The sequence below is a fragment of the Ambystoma mexicanum genome, chromosome 11, assembly GCF_040938575.1.
Source record: "Ambystoma mexicanum isolate Mex_15411 chromosome 11, UKY_AmexF1_1, whole genome shotgun sequence".
In the NCBI taxonomy this organism is placed as follows: domain Eukaryota; kingdom Metazoa; phylum Chordata; class Amphibia; order Caudata; family Ambystomatidae; genus Ambystoma; species Ambystoma mexicanum.
The window spans coordinates 544,428,447-544,443,424 of record NC_090934.1 but is presented as its reverse complement, the minus strand read 5'-3'; the positions used below and the strand labels follow the sequence as shown (position 1 = coordinate 544,443,424).

At 42.6% G+C, this 14,978-nt stretch overlaps 1 protein-coding gene across 1 annotated transcript in view; it reads right to left on the bottom strand.

Annotated features, from left to right (window-relative positions):
* The window catches only part of SLC1A2 (solute carrier family 1 member 2), a 405,944-nt gene that overhangs the window by 73,002 nt on the left and 317,964 nt on the right, over positions 1 to 14,978 (bottom strand). Inside the window, exons 4-6 of the mRNA XM_069623362.1 lie at positions 9,862 to 10,112; positions 4,477 to 4,645; positions 1,000 to 1,126 (exon numbers count right to left, since the gene is read on the bottom strand). Coding sequence (XP_069479463.1) covers positions 1,000 to 1,126; positions 4,477 to 4,645; positions 9,862 to 10,112 — 547 coding nt within the window. The remainder of the gene's footprint in view (positions 1 to 999; positions 1,127 to 4,476; positions 4,646 to 9,861; positions 10,113 to 14,978) is intronic.

Sequence of the window (14,978 nt, the reverse complement as noted above, 5' to 3'; positions counted from 1 at the left end):
CCATTGGGCCCATTTGGGAATTCCTCATTCCCCATTGGGCCCAATGTGGAAAATGTGCACTATTACCGCCGGCGGATTTCCCGCTGGCGGTAATGGCACCGAAAATTATCAATTTTGCTGCGGATTTCTCCCCAGCTCATAGCTGGTAGGAAATCCACCAAAGCCATGATCTGGCGGACCCTTAAATTTGGTGGTAATAGCGCTACCGCTGCATTTAAGGGTTACCGCCAGACTCGTGATGAGGCCCATCGTTGGTTACACATTCGACATGACTACGAGAAGCAACACCAATGTCTATGCATTCAACTTTCTAAATATCCTGATCGGGGATGAGTCTTAGCGAATGGGTCAAGGATTCTGGCCAGCCCTGGCCTTGGTGCACAGATTCTTGCCAACCAATCAGTTGCTTTCGCATTTCCATCCTCAACATAAAAGGGTTCACATTCTGTTTCCTTAGAACTTTTCATTGGAGTCGACATGAAATTGAAGCAATCACCTCTAAAGTGTGTGCAACAGCAAATAATAACTTCAGAAAGATTGCAGTGGCTGGGGCACAAACACTGTGGAATATGCTCACATTTATCAATGTCAGTTTCACGTGGTCACTTGCATGAAACTTACAGCGTGTCTTGAGAATGCTCAATACAAATGATTCCGGATAAAAGTTGAAATAGACTGAACATAATAATGCATTTCAGTCACTCTTGACAGGGCAGGGTAGGAAGTAGGTAGGTGCTGAAAATTATTTAGTAAAGTTGGCATATAGCAAGTTTGGGAAAAGACCCCACACATACTATGCATCACACAAAGAACTGCATGGGGGGCATAGGGGAATAGGGCATATGGAGTGGCAGAGTGTGGCACTGGCGTCACAGACCATCAGAGAATGCATTCATCAGCACAGGCTTTCTTGAGGTTCCTGGGACTTACAGAGTGGCACAGAGAACTCACACTTGCTGGGCATCTTAAGCTCACCCGCCCAGGTTAGCATCTCCTTACCACATGATCATCGTCACCAGCTTCATGACGATCTCATTTAAGATGTTGAAGAAGTCGACCATCAGCCTGGCCTGTTCACCCATCTTCCCCATGGAGATTCCGAAGGCGATGAAGAAGCCGATCAGACCTGCGCATGAAATACCGAAGGCACAGGTTATTTTCAACTAATTCTGTGTGCAAAAATCATTGAAGGCCAAAAAAGAGACTACATATGCTCATCTGCTGGAAATATTGCAATGTTTGGAAGAAATGGTGGACCTACGCGAAGGTGGAAAATGTTTTCTGGGGGAATTAAAACGTTTATTAAAACATTATTATAAAAGTTGTCAATACACAAATTAACATACTTTACAAACTTTCAAAAATAGAAACATGCAATAAAAGCACTTCCACGAAAAAGACAAACGTAATCGATTTCAATGAACTTGGACCGCATCCATTACATTCATCCAACTGCTTCCTTCAGTTTGCAGAATGTGCGATGAGCCCTACCTCTTACCACTACACAATCTCAGGTCCTACCTCTTACCACTACACAATCTCAGGTGATATGATACGATAAGTTAATTATAAGGTGCTTAATACCCAGAGGTTTCCAAGCGCGAAGCGGAGATCGAACCTGTGTTGCTCCGTGTCGGCTTGCTGCCAAGGTGAGCACGTTGGCCCTGTGCTATCCTCCTGAGACAAGTACTGATAGGGCAACAGCAACTTGATCAGTCTTGTCATGTATAAGCTGTACATAAAGTGGGCATTCTGATAATGACCGTGAAGTGGCTTTCGACGCCTATTGGGGCAAATCTTTCGTTGATTCAGATCGTAGTCCTCTTCAAATCTGGGGAAGTGGATTACTAACATAATAGGGCCTCATTACACGGTAGGTGGTAAGGGTTTACCGGTACCGGTATTTTACCGGTACCGGTAAATCCTTACCGCCTTAATACGAGGTCGCTTTGCGGGTTGGGGAATTTAGCGCCTGCTTGTTGCAAGGGTTTAAAAACCAAACCGCAAAGGGAACAGGGTGCTAATTACGGTACCGCAATTTGCGGTACCGTAATTAGCACCTTCCCCATTCCCATTATGCCCTATTGGGCAAAAATGGGAATGGGGAAGGGCAATGGGGGAAGGGGAAATTACTGCCCCGCCAACCTTGGAATAGGGCGCTAATTCCCCTTTTCACCAAGGCGGTGCCAGTATTTTACCGGCATGAACCATGGCGCTAACAGCGCCATGGTTCTCCGCCTACCGTATAATGAGGCCCATAGTGTGGTTCATCATGGGCTAGGATAATGGCAAAGGTATTGAAAAGGTAGTTGCATTGACTGAAGATGTCATGGTCAATTTCATGAAACCTTTATGAATTTTATGTTGAAATGTAAGGGTATTCTGTTACAGGAATGCTTAAAATATTGCATTAAAAAAATGTTTTAAGGAAAAGAGATTGCATTTGCAGAAGGGCAAGCCTACATTCACGTGATGGTGTGGGTTTCCTGGCGACCATTTGAAATTTACAAATCCAATCCTCACAATGTGGATTATCATTGTTTGTTGGGGAAGTTCCTTACACATATTTTGTTTACAAATCATCTGTTGCAGATTCATTGGATTAGTTAAGATCTCACCATGTATGAGCTTCTGCATGCTCTTGAAGATGCCCCCCTCATGCGGCACCTTCATCATTACGCAATGTTTCTTGTCTGTGGCTTACAGTCTATCATACGTTATGGACCACAGTCAAAAACCGTAGAACTTCATACCATTTCAACATTACACTCCATATAAACCTGATGGAGTTTAAAATACTTAATATCTCAGTTCTAAATAAAGCAAGAATACAGGCAAGCACGAAGCATGGAACTGAAAAGCAACTGAAGTGGGAAAAAACAAATAAAAGAGGATAAAAGTGAAGAAGAATAAACGATAAGTAGATGGAAAAATGGAGGAATGAAAGAAGCTAATGAAATAGAAGGCATGCTAGGAGGAAAAATAAGACAATTGAGACAAAACAAACAGGAAACAGTAACATAGAAAAGAGTATAAAACACATTGAGGAAGAAACGATGGCTGATGGATGAAAAAACGAATGCTACAAAATAAAGGATGGAAAGAAGGAAGAAACACACTCTATTTAATGAGAATGATCAAATGCCAACAGCAAGTATTGCTTTAATATCGCCTATGAATACATATGTGACTTAAGGTGCCAATAACACCACATATTTTAATTTATTTGTTTAATGTGTTACTGTTTTTGAAGAAAAAAGCATTCTCTTACTATATCAAATACCATTCAAAATGTCTTATTCGCTAAAATGCCTTACTCGCCTAGAAGATTAAATAGTTTGATAAGAATTCTAGTAGTGCAATTATCAGTGAAATTGTCTCATCGCTCCCTAAACATTTCCCAAAAGATTATGAATAAATAAAAAAAGAGTAATTGAGAAATTTAGTGCACAGGTCACCGCTTAAAACAGATGTTTAATATTCTTTAAAGTCTCTAATTGGCCCAGGTGAGCACATAAGCGGCACATTCTAGAGGCATAGTCTAGGTTCATCCTTAGTCCTATAATTTCAAGAGTGTGTAGTAAAGTAAACCAAAAAATGATAAAGATATATGCAGAGCTAAAAGACGGTAATTAACACAAATATGTGGGTAACTTGTCCTGCATCTTGGCCACTTGTTCTTATTCTGTATATAAACCATACTCTAAAATGTGTTCCTTAGTGCACATCAAATCAAAATCACAACGTGTTCTTCTCACATCTACTGCGTCAACAAGCAACCTATCTATGTCCCATGCAAAGGCAGACTGTAACTATCAACATATTATGGACACTTAAGAAAGTGAGAATCGGCTTGACGTGTCCTAACATATTGCACAGTATAAAATGATCAGCACCACCAGTGACCATACAACAAGGGCTGATGAATCCGTAGTGCAATCCTGCGAGGTCACAAACACACACACACACGTACCCGCATATTGTGACACTCGGGTGCAGGGGTTTCACAGTATGCTAAGTTTCCATGCCTATGGTGAGAAATGACAAAACAATAGGCCGCACTCTTATTTTTGGGAATTTTGAGACTACAAGTCAATCCTGCCACAAGCAGCAATGCTGGGAGGATAGCTTTTCTAGTTAAGCACTCACATCAGACATGGGACCAGCCAGCAGATCACAAGTTTAAATCCTGGCAAGGTTGACTCAGCCCTTCATCCTTTTGAGATCAATACATTGGGTACCATTCAAATGGGTAATAATAACACCTATTATTCCAATGCTTAGAACGGGGTGGAATATGGCATGATGTTTTTCCATATATGCCTCTCTTGGCCCTACTGATAGGGTTTTGTCAAGAGTGTTGGTGAGAAGGCATTGGCACTCACCCACCCTTCTCCTCATCTAATTTTAAAGCATCAGCTGCTCAACCTCTAATCAAGAAATATACCAATGTAGGGTGGAAATTGTGCTCCTTACCCAAGACATTCATCCCATCCTTGAACTCAAGACCCTTCTTCAGGATCACCTTCACTTCTTCTGTGGTTTCATTCAAGGTAGTGTTGACCAGGGCAAGCAGAGACTCGGTGATATTGGAGGGTTCCTCTGGCGGCGGTTGCACCACCACTTTCTTGGTCACGGTCTGGATCTGATAGAGAAGAGAAAGATAGCATTGCCTCAAGTGTTGTGGCCTAGTCAGGAACAATTTAACAAACACTTCATACCCATGTATATTGTAAGGTATGTGTTTAAAATTACTCTGAACACCTCACTCAGAAATAGAGAGGATGAGTAGCATCTTCATATCAATGAGATGTGACTTTCTAAGAGTTCACCATAACTTGTCACATTTACTGAATTGCTATCCATATTTAGCACATTACAAAATCATGACACACGCAGGCGTCTCCATAGAATGCTGGGATGCAGCCTTTGAGCACCACATTTTCATCATCCTATTGGCATTGGTCAAATGCCTTTCTTGTAATTATGTCCTTCTCCAAAACCTGTACAATGGCATTTGACATAGCTCTACTATTGGCTCTGCTAGAGGTTGTCTTTAATGTATGGCATCTAGCTCAGCCAAGCCTTTGGGACAAGGGCAATCTATGTAATAAGACTATTCTAACGCATCTGGCAAACAGTGCTAAATAATACATGGGTAAACATTCTTAATTTCTTCATAGTTTCTTAGGAGACTGCAACTTAATGTTTACATAATGTTGCTGGTTAACAACACTGTGGGTGAAAAGGCATGTGCAGGTAGGTGTATTGTCCCATCTCTACAACAAACCAATACTCTAGCCCTGAAATGCACAGTTAATGCCACAGTTAGCAATGTCCATTAAGAAATCTGTCTGCATTAGTGAAAACATGTAATCACTGCCGCTTAATGAATGGAGAGAATATCATTGAATTAGCAAATGTGAGCACATGTTCATTGACATTCAATGATAACTGCCACACAAATGTGTTTAAGTAAAAAAAAAAAAAAAAAAAAAAAAAAAAAAAAATGTGTTTAAGTGAGACTTCCCCTACTGAGAACAACAACAATGAATAGCTCCATGTGTTGAGGACTGTGCGTGGGTCTATTTATTGAGAAACACAGGTGGATATCTGGAACATGTTCACCATGGTGTTCACCATGGATACATGCAGTGCTTGTGTTCGTCTTGCTCGTTCTTTATTTGGAAAACATCTGTTGATTTGCTTCTTGCCTCACAACTACTCTAGATTAAATGTTTCTGAGAAGGCTCGATGGAGAAAATACTACTCTTATGATCATTCTGCCGCGTCTTAGACAGTCATGTAAGTTGTGCCAGCTGTGATCATCCAAATAAAAACTTGGATTCCTCTATAGTGAAAACCTGACTATGCCGCAATGTATTCAGTGTCACCAGGAACCACTGATATTTAGATATGATTAAAGAACGCTTCGTCTTATATTGCTGTCCTTGTTGTCCCTTAAATACTTTTTCTATTTCTGACTCATATGTAACACTCTTCCTTTAGAATTCCTGGGCTGGGGCAGTCAAGGATTAAATATTGGTTGAGAAATGGTGGGAAAGAATTGCAAAGTAGCTTTTCCTTTGCAGCCCATGGCATCATTTTGGCTAATCATTCATATTATTCACGTAATAGGTGTAGATGGTACTGAACTAAAGTACTCCACCTAAAACTTCAATATCTACTGGCATAAGCAGGCCAGGTAGTCTGCAGGCATTGACTCCTAATATCATAGCCTTATCACATGTACCATGTAGAATCTATTAGACAACTGAACGAGGAGAACAGAGTATCCTAAATGCAAAGTAACCAACACAAGGAGAATGTTCTTCTGATCTCAAGGTTTTGAAACTTGACTGGGTCTGGGGATGGCTTCAAGGTTTCCATCAAAATACCATCCTCAGACCCTGTCAAGTTTCAAAGTTCACTGTGGGAAAGGCCTTGTCTCTCCCAACTACCCTAGGTAGAAAGAAGAACATGTGAAAAGCAGTCAACTCAAAACTCTAACCAACCCTTCTGTCACCCATTGGTGAACCACTCCCCTTACATGTAAGGCACAACTCCTAACCATGCATTTAGCAAATAGGGCGAGGCATTTGAAGGAATCATGATTCTCTTCTGATTCTTATTTGCTTTTTTTATTTTTTGTTTTGGAAATATGTAGAGTGCCCTTATCACAGAGACACTTCAAGCATCCTGGCAAGGTGGTAAAAAGAGCAGAAAGGTTGATGAAGGCCGGGTCAAAAAGCCTGGTCTTTAAGCTACATCAGAACTTGAAGAATCTGGAAATTTCACAAAGATACGGAGGAAGAGAATTCCATAGGTGGGTGACGTGAACAGAAAATCCTCTGCCTCTCATGGATGAGGATTTGAAGGGGATGGGCCAATCAGGCTTTTGTTGAAAAGTCATAGGGCTCTGATATAGTATGAGCGGAAAATATGTTAGATAGGTACTTCTAAGTATTTCTGTGCACTGCTTTGAGGACCTGACCCAAGAATTTTAATTTCACTGGGGGGGGCCAATGAAGATCTTGAATGTTTGAGTGATTGTCGGCATAGCGGTTGATATCAGAGATGAGTCTGGCTGCCAAATTCTGTCGAATTTGCAATTTATTTAGTATGGTTGAGTTTTCCACTTCCAGCATGGCATTGTGATAGCCCAGTTTTGGGTTAATGAGTACTGTTTGAAAGTGAGAGGTGAGGGATTTATTTTGCTGTGAATATTAGTATGAAGTGGCCAAAAGAGAGGTGAGTTGCTGTGGGCCTGTAGTTGGAGAAAAGATTCAAGTGTCACTCTAAGACTTATGTCTTTCTATGCTTTGAAGATATTGTGGTCCCAGACTGTAGGATTCGGGTAGGGGCAGCAGAGAGTAGTGAGAGTAGTGAGAGGTTTGTGAGGAATTCCATTTGGATACATTCAGAGAAAACATGTTATGCTCATTCAAAGGTGGATTTGGTTTAAGATGGAGGTTATCTGATGTCATTGGGAAAATGTGATAACCCATCCCAGCATGGTGGATATTGCCCGGGGGCTGCAAGTAGATGTTTAAGAGCAAGGGTGCTACAATAAAGCCTTTTATGACTTCAAAAGTTGGCAGAATAGTTGAAGCATTTAAGGGGTCTTGACAAACTTTAGAGAATCTATTGGAGAGAAATGTTTGAAACCCTTTTAGGGCTGAGATATCAAAACTATTTGCTCAGTTAGGATTTGGTGCTTTAGGGTGGTGAACGTGCCAGAGAGATTGATAAAAAAAAGATCAGGAGTGTGCATCTGTTGATGTCAAGGAGACAGCGAAGGTCATCAACCATCAACAGCTTTGACTGTTTCAAGACCATGTTTGGTGCAGGAAGAGATTGCATTGTGTCAAGAGTATCAAGCATCTAAAGATGTGTATTGGTGTCTAACTCCTGACCTTTGTTGGCAGGGGTAATGCACCGTCTAATAGGTAGTTTGCCAGGGCTTTTGAGTCAAGGGTAAGTTTCTTAAGTAAGAGGCTTGAGAGAAGGCCAGGTTGCGTGGGTGAGGAGTACGACACATGTGTCCTAGAAGTTGGCAGCACGGCAGCGTGAAGGAGAACCACAGGGTTTATTTGTGCTGATAATAGAAAGGGTGGATTGAGTAGAGCTGGGTCAGAAGGAACAATGAGAGAATGAAGGCAAAGTGGTCTTTGAATTCCTTCATTTTGAGGAGATGGGTAATTTCTTGTCTTTTATATTCTGCATTTTGGATGTGAGGAAGCCTTGCATCTTGATGCATTGTTCTTGAGATGTGAGGGAAGTACATGCTGGGGATGTGTAAAAAATGTGGGACTATTTTGAAAGTGCTCTTTGTCGATGAGTTCAGGATGTGTGATTTCTTTGCTTGTTTGATTTCGATTTCTTTGCTTGTTTGATTTCGGAGGAGTTGGGGTGTTGGGTATCCCCAGGTGGTTTCTATCAGAGCATCCTTGGTCTTGGTTCCATTTTTATTTTTATTTTGATTTGGAAAACTGCATCAACGAACTCATGTTCAGTTTGTGACAAATATTGGGATACATATCTATGTATGGGGTTTGCTATTGGCAAGAAAAACTTGGGGACAATGTAGCACCATCTGACATAAGTTAAGGATACCATATATGGGGAGCTATAGATCAGCGAATAGAGAGTTATACTGTGAGCCGCCATTCTGTGGCTAATGAGATGCTCTATGAAGAGTAGTCTGCAGTTCCTGCTTGAAATTCATAGGATGGTAAATACAGTAACTGGGTGGCCCTGTAGAAGCAACGCAGTATGCAGTGGGCGTGCATTTAATGATCTGTGAAAACACTTCATTTTGAACAACATGTATTACAACTCTATAAATTCAGCTAATTTGATGCAGTCGTTTTCATCACCGATAGCACAGACCTGTCTTTTTGCCTGAACCAGCTCACCCCACTGATCTTCTGCCCCCACAGCTTGAGAGCTGTAAAATGCGATGGCACTGGGGGTTCAAACATGTAATAAAAGGGAGGGGTCAAGCTTCAGCGTTGCTTCTAAAACGTGGAATCCGTAAAATGATGCTCTGAATCACACATTGGTTATTAACACTTAGTAGGTCACTCTGCCAGTGTGTGGCCTAATACAGGGGGTGAGGGGAAGTGGTCTCTGTGGTGGGGTACGTAGATGTGAAAGGAATAGGGATGTGGGGAATATCCCCCTAGGTAGAAACAAAGGAATGGCTACAGTGGCGTTATTTGCCGGGAGCATGACAGGCAAGCATTTGCTCATAGTTGTATCATGTGAGGTAAATCAGAGTGGGTTCTCTCCCAACTTCATCTTTTTTACATGGTTCACCGAGGGTATGAATATACTTATATGCCGGCATCTCACACAACACACATATTTAACACATAGGAGGTTTGTCTCCCCTTCCTTCATTTCTCAATAGTTTATTTGTATTATTAATGCAATTATTTATCCTTGCTGTAATTCATTGTCTACCATCCTCTTTCCCCACCCTGTCAGCCCTATGGGCGCTTTGAAAGAGTGTTTCTAATTGTACAAGCGCCTAATAAGTGACCAATAAATAAATAAAATAAACTATTAAGATAAAAAGATCAAAAGTTACCACAGAGCAAGTAACACTGGGCAGAGCAACACCAAGGACAGATGATAAAGATACCTGCTCCATTTTCAAATCAATGCAGTCATACAGACGGACGCGGGCATACGTTCGAGAAACTCATTGAAAGTGGTCAATAGACACTCAAATTTGGGAAGTAGCATATTCTCTAGAAGAGGACCGTCCAGAAGTTCCTGGTGTAACTACATGCGTCACAAGTAGTCGAATGACCCCGAGCGGAAACAGAGGGCAATGAACGGAAAGCGGGGTACCTGCTGGAAGCAGGCTTGAACCAGATTTTCGGGAAAGAGGTTCCTTATGAGATCCAGAAAGGCGTCCAGGCTGGAGACTTCGTCATTCTTCTGCCCCTGACCCATCTGCTCTCGGAGCTTCGGGTTACCCGGGTGGATAGCCAACACCAGTATCACCCCAAGTATGGCAGCAATGACGGTGGTCACCATGTAGTAGACCATGGCTCTTGTGCCCAGGCGACCACTGGCTTTGGCATCCAACCCAGACAGACCTGTGGGGGAAAGGCAAAGCAGAAGGAAGTTTACAGAGGGCTGTGCACATTCTTTTTTTTTTAATACATCTTTGTATTTTTTTTACGAACATACATAAACCATCCAGACATACACTTCCTTTCGATTGTTCGTATTGCGGCCAAAAGTGACGGATCAACAGTATTCTTAGAGTAACAGAAATGCGATCAAATCAGACCAAAGCAGCTGGCAGGTGTAGAGGCACGTGCTATGCACACACCTACTTTGACCTTATTAATCCCTCTGAAACCAATACATGCCTGAAGGTGCCCTAGCATTGAGGAAGACGTCTATACAAGACAGAGTACATTGTTCCAGTCTAAAAGGATGCACCATTATAAAGTACCAGGGGACATATTACAGACTCTTTACACCAGTGCTAGTGCAATTAGCACGAGGCTAATACTCACCCTGGTGCAAAAAACATTCTTTCAATGCATTCTTATAGCAGAGCCAGCAAAGGACTGGGACTGGGACTTAGGTGACTGGGACTTGGGTGAATATTGCCCTGGTGCCCTGGTGCAAAAAACATTATTTCAATGCATTCTTATAGCAGAGCCAGCAAAGGACTGGGACTGGGACTTAGGTGACTGGGACTTGGGTGAATATTGCCCTGGTGCCCTGGTGCAAAAAACATTCTTTCAATGCATTCTTATAGCAGAGCCAGCAAAGGACTGGGACTGGGACATAGGTGACTGGGACTTGGGTGAATATTGCCCTGGTGCCCTGGTGCAAAGAACATTGTTTCAATGCATTCTTATAGCAGAGCCAGCAAAGCGCTGGGACTGGGACTTAGGTGGCTGGGACTTGGGTGAATATTGCCCTGGTGCAAAAAACATTCTTTCAATGCATTCTTAGAGCAGAGCCAGCAAAGGACTGGAACTTAGGTGACTGGGACTTAGGTGAATATTGCCCTGGTGCCCTGGTGCAAAAATGCATCAAAAGAATACGTTTTTGCACCATTACATTTCTTTGCCATAGTGTTAATTGGACAGTTTCTGTAATACATCCAGACATTTCCAAACAAGCGTTTCTATGGTGACATAACCCTTGCATTCAATGTGTCAATATATCCTTGAATTCATCAAACAATGTGAGAGAGTAGGAACTTACTGCATGACCAATTCTCTTCCATGTCTAGAAAACACAGATACGTTTCACCGGTGCAAGCGCAATTAGCACTATGGCCAAAAACAAATGTTTCAAAAATATTGGATCAAGGCAATGTCTGTCCTACTTGTAGCCCTTCATCCAGGTGCAAAAATGCATTGCATGAGTTGCACTAGGGCAATTTTTCCCCTAGTGCTAAATGCCCACGCGATGCAACATGTATGTAATATGACCCTGGGGTGTGTTTTTTTTTAATGTGTACTGCAGCCAAGTAGGTACTGCTGGAGCCTGCTTTACTTGGTGCGACCTTTACATCCCATGCAAGTAAGGCACTACTTTTAATTAAGACGTTGGAATCTTCTGGAAAGGTCCCATGGTTTATGTCCATCTCAGAGCAACTTAAAAGCCAAGATGGCAGCACTCTAGGATCTTTACAGGTTTTGTTTATCTGTCCAATGCTGCACCTTTTCCCTCTAGTTGAAAACCATTATTTGTTACTTTCATGGTAGGTAGGGGTGGGGAGGGTTAAAAACAGAGAATGTTACAAAAGTTGCAAGCATTTTTGAACGTGACCAAATGAGCCTCATATGTGGCGGAACATGTACAGACAAAAATTCAAGAAGCCTGCCCCGGTCATCATGCAAAAGGGGACAGTATGATCTTGTGGCACACCAACCTCAAGGAACACACGGTGGGATTTAAAATAAACTGCACAGGTTTTATATCTCCCAAGAAATGTCTGTACAACTAGTGTAAAAAACTCACAACCTTCAACCTTAAGCAGCGTAAGTTAAGAGGACCAAAGTTCAGATTTGCAAAGGACTGGTAGACCACCGGCAGGCAATGGCCACAGGCAAACTCAGAGAGCATTTTCAATTGTTAACTATATTTTATTCATAACTGCAAACTTGGAAATAGGCTGCAAGCACTGGACACATATGAGGAGTAAACGTTCGCTAGTCACCTGCAGTATGGCTACTTATCACGACCCCAACATATTATGAGCAACTCAGCTACAGCCACACACCAGCAACATTACAAATGGTTTATATTCACCATTTTTTAGCGCACATCAGAATGCCATTGGTGTATTTTTTATTACTCCTGGCTCGAGGACTATCGTCAGCCTCAGAAGGGGGAAGGCTTAATCTCCCCCTGCAGGATTCGAACCAGGCACCTGCAGAATTCTGCAGCAAGCGCCCAATTCACGAGCCTGGCTGCTGAAATTACACTCGATTTGCATTCATTTGGCGTTTGAGGCAGTGCAGAAACAGATGAAGATCCACCAATAATTGGAGATGGGGAGGATCTACCAGGGCCATGAAGTGGAGATAAGCTGTGCTTAATTTGTGGAGGTGTTTGCCAGGGCTCAGACAAGGCACTTATTTCTGAGCCCCTGCACATATTGTCTCAGCCTCGCTTTAATTATGAAGTGGTGATAGTGCATCCATCAATCACAATGAGCAGGCACGAGCTGTAGTCTAAGCACAAATATGTCGACACTGTAGGGAACAGCTATGGGTGGTGGCAGCAGAGGTGCCCACCCACAGTGTCACAGCAGTACTAGAACATATTTAGGTCCTGGCACTTATTTTGTTTTACAAATTAAGCAATGGAGATAAGCACTTGGAACAGGAACTTGAAGATAGTAACAGGGCAATGGGTTTGGTAGGGTTTTCAAGTATTGTACGATCACCAATGACAGGGAGACAGACCCTTGGCACCTATAGGCCTGTGCTTAGATGTAAAGGGCTCATGCGTTGTCCATCAAAGAACTGCTGTGCTTTGGTGCATGCACAAAGGAGTTGTAAATCCATAGATGATGTGTAAGTATGGGCCAACCTGAGCCCAGTGTAACCTGATCGGTTCGACCTGATCTGCGCACTTTCTAGTTGTATATTCTGGAAACGGTTCTACATGAATGTAAGAGTTATTTCTATATTTTAGAGCCGTCACAGGGGCGAACTAGGGTGAGAACACATTCACCATAAACACCAGCAATTATGATTTATTGAAACCTGTGAATCATTCATAGGCCCTGGTAGTGTCGCCGAGCAGCTTTCATGCCATCGTTTAAGGGAACCAGGGATGAGCACCCCTGCCTGATCTTGCTTCCAAGGGCACGGTAGCGCAAGCAATCGCAGACATGTGTCAGCCTAGCTGGGCCCCATCAATGATGGGAATCTTGATTCCCTACACCAGGGGTGCACACCGTGCTTCTCTGGAGGGCCAAATGTACCACACACGTCACATATAGATGGCTGAAAAAGCCATGGCAATGAGCAGGTGATAGAGGCATCGGTGCACGTAGTTAGTTGAGTTAAAAGCCATGTGTTTTAAGGTGTACTTGTTGCCACACGTTTACGATAACACGTGATACAAAGCCTCAAAATGGCATTACCACTTTGATTTCTTTGTATTATAGGACTGAAATTATGTTTTTAAATAGAAGTAAAACTGCACGTATCAGGATGCAAAGACAATGGGCCTCATTAGGACCCAGGCGGTAAGGGGTTTACGGCGGCGTAAACAGCGCCGACCCTTACCGCCTGATTCCGAGGTCCCTTAGCGCTATGGAGGTTTTAACACCTGCTTTTAGCAGGTGTTAAAATCCATGGCGCTAAGGGACCTTGTTGTTAATTACGCCACCGTAATTTACGGTGGCGTAATTAACGCCTTCCCCACTCCCATTATGCCCTATGGGGCAAAAATGGGAATGGGGGAGGGTAAATGGGTTAATGGGGACTTACCGCCCCACTCACCTCGGAATGGGGCGGTAAGTCCGCCAACCACCATGGCGTAAATGTAGTTTACGCCATGGTGGTAAAGGTACGACCCAGGCGGTAACTTACCGCCTGGGTCGTAATGAGGCTGGGCCACAGCGGCTTTACACACCTGAAATGACATAATGAGTGACTGACTTTAGAAAAGGCACCCCTTCATCATTAAACTCATGAACTTGGGGGGCCATACATCTTGTCCTAAAAGGGCACATATTCGTCCCCATTGGCCGCATGATGTGCCCCACTGGTCCAGGCACAGTCAGCAAGGTATGCCCTCTAGATATGCCCACTGCCTATTACATATTATAAACCTGTTAATTGAAGCACAACCACTGGACATTCATTTGGGCATATTTCCACTCTGTTGCTTTTCAGGTAATCTATACCACCTGTAGTAGATGCTAACCAGTCTCAGCAATGCCCCAAATTGAGTAGTCCATTACAGGCTAGTTGCCCATCGAGAGCAATCACAAGTTGCTATGATTGTTATGTCATTTTGTTTTGTTTCAGATTAGCTCAGCCTTACTAACCCACCCTACCCTCTTTCCTTTCAGATCCGCCAGAGCGCCAGGAGACCACTCTGGTGGTGATAGTGCGTCGTATAAATATCCTTTAACATTAACATTAGTGTGTGTTTTCACTGAAATGACGGGTGCAAATGCAAAGTCTCAAGGACTGCTAATAGATGTTATTTAACAGGCCCAAGATGAGAGTAAATGGAAGAAAAAATATTGAGAGAAATATCCAAAAGGAATGGGCTGGTATATTTTTCTAAACAAATATTTTGTCTGTCTGTAGGTTAGAACTGTGAATATTTGCCTGAGACATGTATGAATGAATGCCCACTACCCTTGCTACCAGTTTTTATAAAAAGTGACTATTATTATTTTTAAAAATTTCATCCATAAAATGTTGGTTCTTTTGCAGTCGCTCTGAGTGGCATGCATATGCCCA